At 37.6% G+C, this 13,474-nt stretch overlaps 1 protein-coding gene across 7 annotated transcripts in view; it reads left to right on the forward strand.

The window, feature by feature from the left end:
- Nucleotides 1-12,611, forward strand: part of kif1b (kinesin family member 1B) — a 69,968-nt gene extending 57,357 nt beyond the window's left edge. For all 7 annotated transcript variants that reach the window (XM_084427281.1, XM_084427286.1, XM_084427282.1 and 4 more), the window contains 19 exons: nucleotides 314-458; nucleotides 597-687; nucleotides 921-1,039; nucleotides 1,688-1,743; nucleotides 3,838-3,946; nucleotides 4,108-4,174; nucleotides 5,092-5,176; nucleotides 5,347-5,452; nucleotides 8,122-8,236; nucleotides 8,319-8,452; nucleotides 8,800-8,861; nucleotides 9,404-9,549; nucleotides 9,655-9,897; nucleotides 10,321-10,389; nucleotides 10,478-10,578; nucleotides 10,665-10,817; nucleotides 10,978-11,170; nucleotides 11,261-11,379; nucleotides 12,138-12,611. In XM_084427281.1, coding sequence (XP_084283407.1) covers nucleotides 314-458; nucleotides 597-687; nucleotides 921-1,039; nucleotides 1,688-1,743; nucleotides 3,838-3,946; nucleotides 4,108-4,174; nucleotides 5,092-5,176; nucleotides 5,347-5,452; nucleotides 8,122-8,236; nucleotides 8,319-8,452; nucleotides 8,800-8,861; nucleotides 9,404-9,549; nucleotides 9,655-9,897; nucleotides 10,321-10,389; nucleotides 10,478-10,578; nucleotides 10,665-10,817; nucleotides 10,978-11,170; nucleotides 11,261-11,379; nucleotides 12,138-12,180 — 2,156 coding nt within the window. In that variant the 3' untranslated portion in view covers nucleotides 12,181-12,611. The remainder of the gene's footprint in view (nucleotides 1-313; nucleotides 459-596; nucleotides 688-920; nucleotides 1,040-1,687; nucleotides 1,744-3,837; nucleotides 3,947-4,107; nucleotides 4,175-5,091; nucleotides 5,177-5,346; nucleotides 5,453-8,121; nucleotides 8,237-8,318; nucleotides 8,453-8,799; nucleotides 8,862-9,403; nucleotides 9,550-9,654; nucleotides 9,898-10,320; nucleotides 10,390-10,477; nucleotides 10,579-10,664; nucleotides 10,818-10,977; nucleotides 11,171-11,260; nucleotides 11,380-12,137) is intronic.
- The last annotated feature ends 863 nt before the right edge of the window (nucleotides 12,612-13,474 follow it).

Raw genomic sequence — 13,474 nt, forward strand, 5'->3', positions numbered from 1 at the left:
GCATTTTTTGCAGTGTATATATTTATTTTGATAGAATTAGATGATTCTGCACTGTAGAAATAGTAGTAGTAAAAAAACATACAGTTGTTGACCAAGAAAAACTAAATCTACAATTTAATTCAACATCTAAGATTTGTAGATATATTTCTTAAATAGAATTACGGTAGATGGTTCTACACAGTAAAATATAATTACAGGGAATACCCAAGAAAATCAGCCAACATCTACAATTTCACATTAACTGTGTATAGATCCATTTACATAAAACAGTCTAATATTATGTATATTTACACATGTGTTTTGTGTCTAAAAGACCTGAAGCTTGGGAACGTGGACACAAAACTGGGTGATGGTTTGGCAGAGCATCTGGAAGTGGGTAGTATTTTCACTTTCCGCGTCACCGTTCTGCAGGCGAGCAGCATCCCGCCCGAGTACGCAGACATCTTCTGCCAGTTCAAGTGAGTCAGCCTGTCTCCATAGCAACCCTTCTTTCCCGTCTCATTGGTCTTTATTCAGACAGAGCGCACACCTTCACATAAATCACGCAAACACACAGTCACGCTTCTCACAGTAATCCTGTCTCATGCTGCCAACAGCTTCCTCCATCGTCACGATGAGGCTTTCAGCACAGAGCCACTGAAGAACACAGGCAAAGGTGCCCCGCTGGGCTTTTACCACGTACAGAATGTAAGTGTTGAATGCAGCGAGAGAGATGAGGTTTTAAGGAGGAAAATGAAAATTGTGATGGTATAAACACCCCAGAGTTACTTGTTAATAGAGAGTACTCATTCAAATATTCCATCAGGCTAGATGCGTATAATGAATTATGCTTCATTATTTAAGCATATTATCTATTTGCCTACTATCTTTAGGCAAATATGAATGTGTTGCCAACTTATTTATGCGGTTTTCACATCCAGATCTCAGTGGAGGTGACGGAGTCCTTTATTGAGTACATAAAGACCAAGCCAGTTGTGTTTGAAGTGTTTGGCCATTACCAACAGCACCCACTGCACATTCATGGACAGGAACTTGTCAGGTAACAACCTGTTGTCCAGTTTTACATATTTGATAAATATTTGAGTCCATTTCAGGGACGTAAACACATTGATGGTGACTTCACATTTGTCTGATTTTTAAAGGAATGACATTTTAGAATTGTTAAATATTAAATAAAAAAATTATTTTATCTTCTATAGTTTTTTCAGTGCTGTAAGAGTGTCATATTAGTGTTATATTAACATTAGTTATATAAAATTATTGTATTTATTAATATGTTGAATTCACTTTTATTTTTATCTTATTTTTAGTTTACATTTTAGTAGTTGTTTACGTTTTTTTATTAGCATTTTTTTTATTCATAATATTTCTGTATTGTAACACATTTATTTTTAATCTAACAAATTTTGCCTCAAGTCGATATTATTTCCCTTTGTCATTGACAGCATGCTGTTGATGGAGTTTGATTTTTGTTTAACCTAGAATATTCCTTTACTTATTTTATCCGCATGTTCATTGTAATAATTACAAATATTGTATATTTGTTTATACAGCATATAGTAGCAGGAAATAAATGTTCCTGCAATCCTAACTGTGTGGTTATGCCCTTGGTGCATTGATTAAAGCATTCAGATTTATTATAGTTTTTCTTTTGCATGTCTGATTTAATTTTCTGCTTCTCTTGTAGCCCTTCTCAGCCTTCCAGAAAGTACTACCCTCCACCTATGCCTCTGTCTAAACCAGGTATGACGGCAACTGCTATATAACTCAAAAATGACATCTTCATTTGTCTTCATGATGAACATTACATTATTCATTAAGTCAGCTTGAAGGGTCTTAAATTTGCATAAGTAACAATAAAGCAATTCCTTAAATAATCCTCGCCCAGAGCGTGTATGCTCCTCTATCTCCCCTCTAATTATTAGTGTAATTCATTACAAGATTCATTAAACAAGGAGCTACCTCAGTTCACAATGATGCTGTAATCTCTGGCTCTTTCGTTTGATACGGTTATCTCCTCTCAAAAGGGCTCTGGATCCCATTTATGCGGCAAGTCAGTTTGAAAGACGAAGCTGTCAGCCGTTCCTGTCCAGACTGATGTTATTTATTACATTTTTTTGATAAATAGCAAATCTCCCTCTGCGACCTAAAATAAAACAAAGGCTGCAGCCTTGAAGTGTCATCCATCCTGGCGGCGTTTTTATCTTCACCTCGAGCTGTCAGTCTTTTATATCGCAATATGAATCTAGAGGTACTACAGCTCAGCTGGAGATAATTGGAAAAGCTGTGTTGCCCTTTGTGATTTATAGATTGTAGATGTAGTGTGTTTAAAAACCTAAATGTATGTAAACCGATATGTAAAAAATAAGTCATACATATACAATCTCGTTCAAAGAACTGTTAAGATTGTTTCAAATCTCCAGGTGCCATTCAGGCATTTTTAAATACCTTCTACAGTTCTTATACAGATACAAGGTACATATAGGGATTGGACAAAACAAATATGAACACCTGGGAAATGGGTGATATTTCATCAGCATCTGCCTTTAAAAAAAAGCTTCCAACCTTCTTAGAATTGATTCATACAACTTTTGAATATCATGACATTTGTCGATTGCTTCATAAGATGTTTGAAGGAGGGATTCTGCTTCTCACTCGAATATTTTTGATATTACACAAGAATATTTTTGAATATTTAAAATGATTTTTTTTTTCTTTATTTAGAATTAAGTTTGATGCAAAGATATTCATGAATTTAAATGTGGCTTAATTGTCCAAATAGTTTTTGAGGCCCCTACATTCTCTAGAATGTCCATTTCTCACATGTAACTCCATCTTTATCTTTGTCATTTCAATCCACATCCTCACCACTCTCTCCTGGGCTGTCCGCCCAGACCATGCACGTAAGATTGAGTTGATCAGGTACCTGATGAGCGGGTACGTGCACGGCCAAGTGTTGGACACAATCTCGGAGCATGCAAACGCATTGGCTTCCACGGCCGTCGCCAGTCTAGAGGAAGGGGTAGATGAGCTGTCCCACTTCCCCTTCCTCCCTACACCCAACAGCCCCATTCTCAGAGTGCCCAAACACGACGGTTGGTACAGAGCCTCAGAGGCGCAGAGTAGTTTAGATCGATAGAGTTTGGGTCTGTGCTGTGCTTTAATGTACTGTGACCCTAGTGTAGCCCATCATCCCTACCCAATGACAGAATCCCAGTAGATGTTCTTTTAAATGTAGATATTCCTAATGCCGAAGATAAGCTATAAAGGCTTTTCCTTGAGCTGCTGTGTTTTTAAGTGTCACTCTCTCTTATTTTTCTCCCTGGTTGATCTAGACTCCAGTGACAGCTGCTTCGTGTTTCCTCTTGTGTTACTTTAAAGCTGTAGTGCTAATTAAATCTTGTTAGGTGTTTTCCATATTCTCTTGCTAGCTTCCCTCAAGAATTTTTTTTTTTTTTCACAAATGACGAAAAGCTCACATCAAGTTACACAAGTGTTTTTCCTCCATCTCTGTGCATAAGATTTCCTGTAGCTTTTCCCCAGCGCGATTGACTCCCACCAAAAAATACAGAGCGCTGAAGGAAATGGAGTACCACCCCTTAGTTGAAGTTTTAGGAGCACATCAGCTGTATTGATTTTCTCGATGTAGTATAGAGTTTCTTGTGGATGCTTTGTGTTTTCTCACATTACGTGACTCATGCTCATATTGTTTATCTGTCATGTTCAGCATTTTTTTTTTTTTTTTTTATAGAACTTGGCCTTTTTAGTGAAGTTTAAATACATCAGCCATATGGTGCACCATATTCCTGCCCTATTAATATTTCACTCACCTTGCAGTGCCAGCCACCAAACTGAACACCATTACTAAGTCCAACCTGGGTCAGTGTGTGAGCAAGTATGACCTTGTGGCTTGGTTCGAGATCAGTGAACTGGAGCCCACTGGAGAGTAAGTGAACACTTCTGACATTTACATACAGGCCCAAACTTTCTGGTTAAAATGGTTTTACTGGGTTGTCTCAATAAGCAGCATTTATAGAGAATTTGTATAATTAAAAATGTTGCTCTAAAGGCTGTTTGCACATATAACTGATGTGTTGTTTATTGTAGGTATATCCCAGCAGTAGTTGATCACTCAGGAGGTCTTCCCTGTCATGGCACGTACCTTTTGCACCAGGTATTTATTCTGGCTTTCACTAATATGAGTGTAAATATTTGCTCTTACAATGATTCGGTTCACAATTCTTCTTTTGGTGGCAGTTTGCTTTAGTTTGATTAGTTTTATACATGTATATATATACAGGGCCAAAAATGAACACTCACCAAGTGGTTGTAAAAATTGTCATTGGCGAGTATATGAAACGGTGTCAATCGCCAGTTAGCTGGAAACATTTTTTAGAATTCTAACAGCAATATTCAAAGAACATGAATCACGACAGTTACCGGGCCAGTGCTGCATCGTCACGAAAGTTTAAGCCTTTCCAATATAAATATTTAAGCGCATTACTCGCATGCCGTGTAGGAAGATTTCTGTGAAAGCGTGCTCCCAGAAAAGTAAACTTGACAATATCTCTATCTGAAATGTACATTTTCACTGGTATCTAAAATTATGGTGTCATAACTGTCTGTTTTTGCAAAAATAGTTTCATGGCTGGTAAAAAATATTTATGCTCGGTAAATGTTCTTAAGTCAAAAGTTAGTTTTGGGCCCTATATATTATATAAGTAAGATAATTCAAAACATTTGTTATACATACAAATATGCAACTGGATGGACAATGTTGTACTGGAATAATGACAAAAAATAGGCCAGAAAAACAACAACAACTGAATATTGAATATTATTATATCAATTATGATTGAACTTTAAATACTGTTATCAATGAATTACATTTTCATAGATGTCTGCATTGCAATGCACTCTGTTCTTGTGTTCTTCTGTCTCTACGCTCTATTAATATTAAATTCTTTCTGCATTTGCAGTCAGGAAATCTGCAGTTTAGCCTAAGGATCATGTTCATTGTCCTTAGCCAAGGACATATAAATGATTCAAATTGAGATTGCTTTTAGTAACCTGTGTTGCTTGTGTTTTCAGGGCATCCAACGTAGAATAACAGTCACTCTGATCCATGAGAAGGGCAGTGAGCTGCACTGGAAGGACGTCAGAGAGCTGGTTGTTGGTCAGTACAAATTTTGTTTCTGAAATCTTAAATAGAACATATAATTGTTATTTGCACAGCTGTAATGCTGTATTGACCAATCAGCAGCCAGGACTGTAAAACATCAGTTTTATGAAGTGTATTGTAAAGGCTACAGCCATCTGACATCGGATCATTGTGCCTGTTTGCAGGTCGAATCAGGAATAAGCCAGAAGTGGATGATTCAGCTGCAGACGCAGTCCTGTCTCTCAACATTATCTCAGCTAAAAACTTGAAATCTTCCCACAACTCCAGCAGGTATGCCATGTTCGCTCTCCACATTTGACAACCTAAGGACCTTTTCCCAGTAAAGGGCCTATTAAATCAAGTATTAAGCTCATTTATCTGTCTGCAGTCAGTGGCAGGTGTGCAAAAGGTCTGCAAATGCTCTACTCACCTAATGAAAATGCATCTACCTAACTGCTTAGAATTCAGGAGAGCATGTTGAACATGAGTCATCGCTGGGAAAAATCCTGCAGGGATCAAGAGAGCCATCTAGTGGACCAAAAGAAAAACAGCAATTTATCCAATAAGCACAGTGCCCTGTACAGCTCTATTTATTTAGAACATCTGCATGTTGTGTTCTTTTAATGATGCCAGTTTGCTTTATTCTCTCGTTTGCTCATTTATTTCCTTTGCCTGTTTAATCTGAATGCTGCTTTTTGTCTTTTGATTTGACTGTTTCTGCTTGTTTTGTCTCTCTTTTTGTTCTCGTCCTTTTCCTGCTGCGGTTGGATTCTTGGTTTTGCTCAGCCTTTGTATTGATAGCGATATTGCTAGGTATCAGAACCACCTGATCATAAAGCATTTTTACCATCAAAGTGCTTTATGAGATGTTTGTGATCTGTAGGCGTAACAGTAGCAGACCTATGTACTGCATCTGTGTCAGTGTTTCTCTCTTAACTCATTCTACATAATAGTATGAATTAAGGTGAAGTATTATTGTTGAATGGGCAAAGAAAAAAAAAAACTATTCTAAAAATGTGCTATATTTAATGAAAAATCGAATCAAAATTTTATTTTATTGCGCCTTCCCCATTTCAATTTGAAATATGGAAATTAGACATCACATTATTAAATGTAAACACATTTGCATATTAAGTGATTTAGACTCCACATCTGTTTAAATGTAATCAACAACAGACCAAAACTCAAACCCTTTTGTCATATGGTTATTTAATGTAATATTTGCTTATATGTGCATGTACTGTAAATGAACATACATTTCCCCTTTTTTAAGATAAAATGGCTCATTAAATTGGCAATTTATATATAATATAATATAATATGAGATGTATTATGTTTTCTTTGTCATTCTAAGAAAATAAACCTTTATTTAATAAAACGTATTATATATATATATATTTAAATATAATATAAAATGTGTATATATGTTTTTTTTTTTCATTGCTTTTGCATGTAGTATCTCACCTTAAAACTATTAAATAGATGAGCTTTTGCCACCACATGTCTTTAAAAAAACAAACAAACATCTGAATGAATGTAGATCTGACATTTCATTTGATTATACTCTACATTCACTGTATAATTACATTTGGCTTGTTAGCAGCTGAATCTGAAATGATGAGTCTAGATACAGACGCAGGCAAGCCTTTGTGCATCTATGTGCCATTTAAACAATGAAATAAGAACGAGAAGGGGAGGGGAGGGGAGAAAAAGACACATGGATATTTGAGGATGAGTCACCTGTGTGAATCTCATTCTCTGTCTCCATGTGTCCGTTCATATAAATGGTGTGCCTTTGCTTATAGTCTTCACGGCGCTGTAGCTCTGAGTCACACACACGCACACTGCTTCCTTACAGTCTACTTCAAGCTCACACCAGATCACTATTAATGTAGCACCTGTCAACACTGTTGACTGTGTTGTGTTGATCACTATGCGACTCGAACGCATCAACAAAGTATTTGGGCACAGAGATCTCCCAACAGCGCGTGATACAGCTGTCATTACACCTCATGTTTTTCACAGTGAGATTGTCTGTCTTTTAGCACCATCTGTGAGCTGAAAGTTTGCAGGCAGCATAGCTAATATATTTATTGTAGAAGCCTGATGCTTCACTGTCATATGCACAGTTAAAAGTCAACATGAAATCAAAATGGACATTTTACTGTTAATACACATTTTTGGCCTTATTGGGAATAATTCATTAGTGCATGTTAAATAAAGAGAGACACATTTTTATTTTGATAATCATTCAGGTACGATACTCTTCAAAAGTTTGGGGTCAGTAAGATTTTTTTTTTTTTTTCAAAGAAGTCTATGTTCACCAAGGCTGCATTTATTTGATCAAAAATACAGTAAAAACTAAAATATTGTGAAATATTATTACAATTTAAAATAACTTTTTTCTATTGTAATATATTTTAAATTATAACTTCTTATTATCATTACTCAAGTCAAGAAATCTGCTAATATGCTGATTTGGTGCTTAACATTTATTATTATTATTATTATTATTATCATCAATGTTGAAAACAGCTTATTAATATTTTTGTGTAAAATGATACATTTTTTCCCCATGATTCTTCGATGAATAGAAAGATCGAAAGAACAACATTTATTTAAAATAGAAATAGTTTGTAACAAAGTCCTAAATGTCACTTTTGATTCTTTTTTATCCTTGCTGAATAAAAGTATAATTTTCTATTCTAAAAAAAATACTGGCCTCAAACGTTTTGTATGGTAGAGTAAATGTAATAACTTTTCATGATCCTGTCAATTCAATTTTTTGTTTCACGTGTAAAATGGGTTGTGAATGACATTTCATGTTGTCTTTAAGCACATCCACACTCTCCAAAAAAATAGTGAATCGCATAATTAATCACTTAAGCACCAGTAGACATCCTTCCATGGATTCATATTGTGTCTATATCCTTAAATCGAATGCATTTCTCCTTTCTCAGGACGTTCTACCGGTTCGAGGCTGTCTGGGACAGTTCCCTGCACAACTCTCTCCTGCTGAACCGTGTCACTCCCTACGGAGAGAAGATTTACATGACCCTGTCAGCCTATCTGGAGGTCAGCCTTGACTCTTTTTAAAGGACTAGTTCTTTAGAAGCAGGTTTTACAGCATTAACGTGTGCTAACCACTTCCCTGCAGCTTGATCACTGCATCCAGCCTGCCATCATTACCAAGGACATCTGCATGGTCTTCTACTCCAGAGATGCTAAGATCTCTCCTCCACGCTCCCTGAGGAACCTGTTCGGCAGTGGTTACTCCAAAACCCCCGACTGGTATAAAAAAATGTTTATTCTATTTCTTTAACCACAAAAAAACTCAAATGTTTCTGATGGTTAGTTGGCTTAAAATACATTTAGGAGATATTCTGCATTGCGACATGCTGTACTGTAAATTGTCAAATTTTACCTAATTTCTGAAAGACTACAAGGAATGTTAATAGACAACACTCCCTTACACATTCATATAAACGTTAAACGGGAATCGTGATTTTTGATCAAAGAAAATATTGATGGACATCTTAAACATCAACTATCATTAAAGTCTTGAAATGTGTGTCCGTACATTTGCTATGTGTTTAGAAACTTTGCTAACACTGTTTTCTGATGTGTTTCCATTACAGTAATAAGGTGACAGGAATCTATGAGCTTAGCTTGTGCAAAATAGCTGACACAGGAAGCCCAGGTAAGATTTTCCTAAATTATTATTTTATTTTTTTTACAAAAAAAACATAAAAAAACAAAAAAACATTTGCATTAAATTAATCAAAAGTGACAAGAAAGCCATTTATAATGTTACTAAAGATTTCTATTTAAAATAAATGCTGTTCTTTTGAACCGAACTGAAGACTGGAGTAATGATGCTGAATATTCAGCTTTGCATCACTGGAATAAATGCCATTTAAAAATATATTGAAATAGAAAACAGTTGTTTTTAATTGTGATAATATTTCACAATAGTAGTTTTTACTGTATTTTAAATGCAGACTTGGTGAGATGAAGAGAGTTCTTTCGAAAGAATTAGAAAAATCTTACTGACCCCAAACCTTTGAATGGTATTGTAAATTTATAAAGAATATTAATAAAATGGATATTACAAATATGATTTCAACTTCCACAGTTTTGTAAAAAGATTTTGCAAGAATATTTTTTCTATTTAGCATTAATGATTCTGCATATTGATATAATAGGCCTGCTGTATTAATCAATTTCATTGTTGTTTTTCAGGTATGCAGCGGCGGAGGCGGAAGGTTCTGGACACATCTGTGGCGTATGTGCGTGGAGAGGAAAACCTGGCAGGCTGGAGACCCAGAGGAGACAGTCTGATCCTGGAGCACCAGTGGGAGCTGGAGAAACTCGAGCAGTTGCATGAGGTGAGAATAGAAGACTTTCACACTCTATGCTGCCTGTGTTTATCTGTAATATCCCACAGGCAGTCGTGATCTCCAGACCCTGATGTCCATTTCTGTCTTTGTCAGGTGGAGAAGACCCGTCACCTGCTGCTGCTCCGTGAGAAACTGAGTGAGACGCCTCCTCCTAAATCCCTGAGCGAGTCTCTGTCTCCCAGTCTGAGCAGCGGCACCCTCAGCACGTCCACCAGCATCTCCTCCCAGATCTCCTCCACCACCTATGAGAGCGCCATCACACCCAGTGAGAGCAGCGGATACGACTCTACAGACATCGAGAGCTTGGTAGACCGTGAGAAGGAGCTGGCCACTAAGGTAAAAGACCCTACAAGTACTACTTGAATAATATTTGTTGTGATTTTAATATATGATTCTCTTTATTAAATCCTTAAATACTGTGTTCCATTTGAAGTCAGATATAAGAGATGTGTCTGGTTTACCATACATTATATGACTATTTTCATTCAAATCTGTTGCATTTTAGGTGCATTTTATAGGTATATGTGTTCCCTACGTGTGTGCTGTCTGGATTGCGCCATGCTTATGTGACATCATATAGCTGCCATTAGAGTTCCCACTTCATGTGACTTTCTATTGCACTTTTCCAAGTAGAAGCTTGGAAATTCCAACTTAATCTTTGGCACTTATATAGACCTACAATTCAACCATTCAAAAATGTGGGGTTGGTAATAAAAAAAAAAAGGAAGGTGTGTTTATGTCTTTTGATTTCATTTGCAGTGCCTCCGTCTCCTGACACACACTTTCAATAGTGAATACCAGATGTGCAACAGCATCAGTGACTGCAAGGTAACCTGGACTTAGACAGCTCATTCAATTTGATTTGTTCCAGTTCATACAAAACTGGTTGTTTTTCACTGTTTTCTGTCTCTTTCAGTTGTCAGATATCTCTCCTATGGGCCGTGATCCATCCGTCACTAGTTTCAGCAGTGCTACCCTCACACCCTCCTCCACCTGCCCCTCTCTGTCAGACTCTCGGTACAGTTCAGATGTTAAAGCACAAACGATACATTCCAAATACAGTCTAAAAGTGAAGTATCCTAAAAAACATCTGTCTTGTCCAGGACCCCTGAAGCTAATTCTCGTGCCACCAGCCCCTCATGCTCAGACTATGAGAACTTCCCCATGGTGCCCATTCTGGAAACATCCTACCTGGCCCGTGCCGGCAAACACGAATTCCTCAACCTCCTGCCTGATATTGAGGAAATGAGACCTGGGTGAGAGTTTTGACATACCTGACACATTTATTTTTGCGTTTAGTCCATTCCCGCAAGGATCAAGGTGAATTTGTGCACTTAAATCATTCAGGCTGTGTTATGCAGAGACGTTGCTGTAAATAAATATGCTGGTCTGACGTGCCCTTCTGTGTTCACTAAGGTCTGTGGTATCAAAGAAGGGATTCCTCAGTTTCATGGAGCCCCGCTCCAACTCTTGGGTGAAGCACTTTGTGGTGGTACGTCGGCCATACGTGTTCATCTACAACAACGACAAGGACCCGGTGGAGAGAGGAGTGCTGAATTTATCCACTGCCCAGGTGGAGTACAGCGAAGACCAGCAAGCCATGCTCAAGGTAAAGCCTCATTCACTATTTGGAAACCAACTGTTGTCATGTGATATATGTCATCTGAATGCTTAATTATTGCTTTTTGATGGCTTGCAGACACCCAATACATTCGCCGTGTGCACCAAGCACAGAGGGATCCTCCTCCAGGCCAACAATGACAAAGACATGAATGACTGGCTATACGCCTTTAACCCACTCCTAGCAGGAACGATAAGGTACACATCCCAACCTTTGCCAGAAAAAAAAAAAGGTTTTATACAATATTTTTGGTACGATTACCTATAGTTAACCCAGTCTAGCGTGTCCTCTCCACCTTTATTTAGCAAACATTCTTTGCATTGGGTAACAAAATATCAATATCAAACTAAGGCCCTGTTTACACCTGGTATTAAGATGTGTTTTGGTCAATTAGATCACAAGTAATCGAGGGAGACACATTTCCATTTCCAAGTCTCTTTTGTCCACTTTCGACCACTTCTGTCCTGATTTCTTTAAGGGGAGGGTCTATGGGCGGGTAAATGTCTGGGCTTTTCCAGATCTTACGATCTAATGGATGAAATTTGCTCACGCAATTTATATGAATGTGACCGTAGATGATGGAAAAACATACAGAGAGCAGAAGCTTTTGTTTCTGCTCTGAAAGCAGCAAGGCCAGGCCAAACGCTGTGAAATCAGGAATGGTGTGAAGAAAATTGTGCTTGGTACGTTTTCTTTTTGTGTCTTCAAACCAAACTTGGCTCTTCTTTAAGTCCTGTCTGGCTAGCGCGCTTCCCATAATGTTTACGCATTAGGTCAGGAGGAGGAGAGTAGGTGGTCCTTTGGTGTTTGTTTGAGCATATTCGACCACATGAGCGTCTACATTACGAGAGCAATCCGGTCTAATGCGTTTTCGACTACCTCTAGAAATGTGGTCGCAAGTGGACAAGCTCAAAACGTTAGTCGTCCACCTGACTCTTTCCATGTTCTCCTACAGGTCAAAGCTGGCGAGGAGACGGTCCGGCCTGATGAAGAACTGAACGAGCGCGCATACGTGCAGAGATAGTGCTCTTTTCCTCTCTGTCTACCTTTACAGCGTACCAAGTGTGTTAACACTTCTAAATCTTTGTGGTTCTTGACGGTTTCCTCTTGTATGTAGACCTGTGGCTCTGTTCTCCTCTCCAGCAAATGAACTTTGAGTTCCTGAACACCAACTCCCTCTCCTCCCCCCTCTCTATTGTGTTATTGATTGGATTAATTCTGTCTTCAGTTTTTGTTCTTTGTCATAACTGAACCTCCTTCAAGTAGCATGTTGTAATAGTCTATTTGTGTGTGCACGAATCTTCAGGGCAGGTTCTGCTTTCACTTGAGTTACTCTCGTCTGTGAAGATCATTCTTACAGTGTTGTCTGCCAGGAAAATCGTACCCATGTGGCAACAGCCACAACCCTCAGGAGAAAGTTGGCTTGCTTAAAAAAACAATGATAAAATATAATATTATAATGTATTATAATATAAAATATTCCATATTTAATGATCAACTTTCTCTGATAGAAGATATACAAAACAAAAACAAATAGCTTCGCTCCAGATATTGCTGAAAAAAAGAAAAGATTTTTAGATGGACCAACGCACTTCTTGAAGACGCTTAATTTTCAAAACGGACCCCTAAACTGAATGTTATTGCAGTATTGGCTTATTGGATTTTGCTGAATCAAAGCAAGCCGTGATAGTCGAGATGTTGACCATGTACATACAGCCGTTTACTCGCCCAGCCTGTTGTAATGTATTTGCTTGACATTTAATTCCACACGTCAAGGACGTAAAACATACCATTAATGAAGTACAGTATGTAATCATAAGACATATAATACCAAGGAAAGATGATCTCTCACATATCGGTAGCCTACAGGAGTATTCTGCTCGATTTAAACGATTTCTTCAGTAGATTAGGCTAAAAAAAAATGGTGCAAAAGAATTACCTTAGACACAGAACACCTGACCGAATGAATCCATTTGTACATAACGTTCAGGATTACTGTGCATAACGCTATTCATGGGTTTCTCTCCTTACTGTATTACTAAAACACCATTTTCAGGGCTGTTTTAGCATGAAAGATCTGATGGTTTGGCCTCTTCTAAAGACCAAACGGTTGAGTGAGGTACTGATTTAATTGGTTACGGTTTCCAGATGATGGATTCAATTATTTTTCGCTGTTTCTAGAGAAATCTCAAGTCAGCAGGATCGTTAAACCAGTCTTTTTTCTTCTTGAGAATTAAGCATCACTTTTTAATATTATTGAACATTTACCATGTATCTCTACTGATTATCTTA

This window comes from Rutilus rutilus (genome assembly GCF_951802725.1).
Source record: "Rutilus rutilus genome assembly, chromosome: 13".
NCBI classification, from domain to species: Eukaryota; Metazoa; Chordata; class Actinopteri; order Cypriniformes; family Leuciscidae; genus Rutilus; species Rutilus rutilus.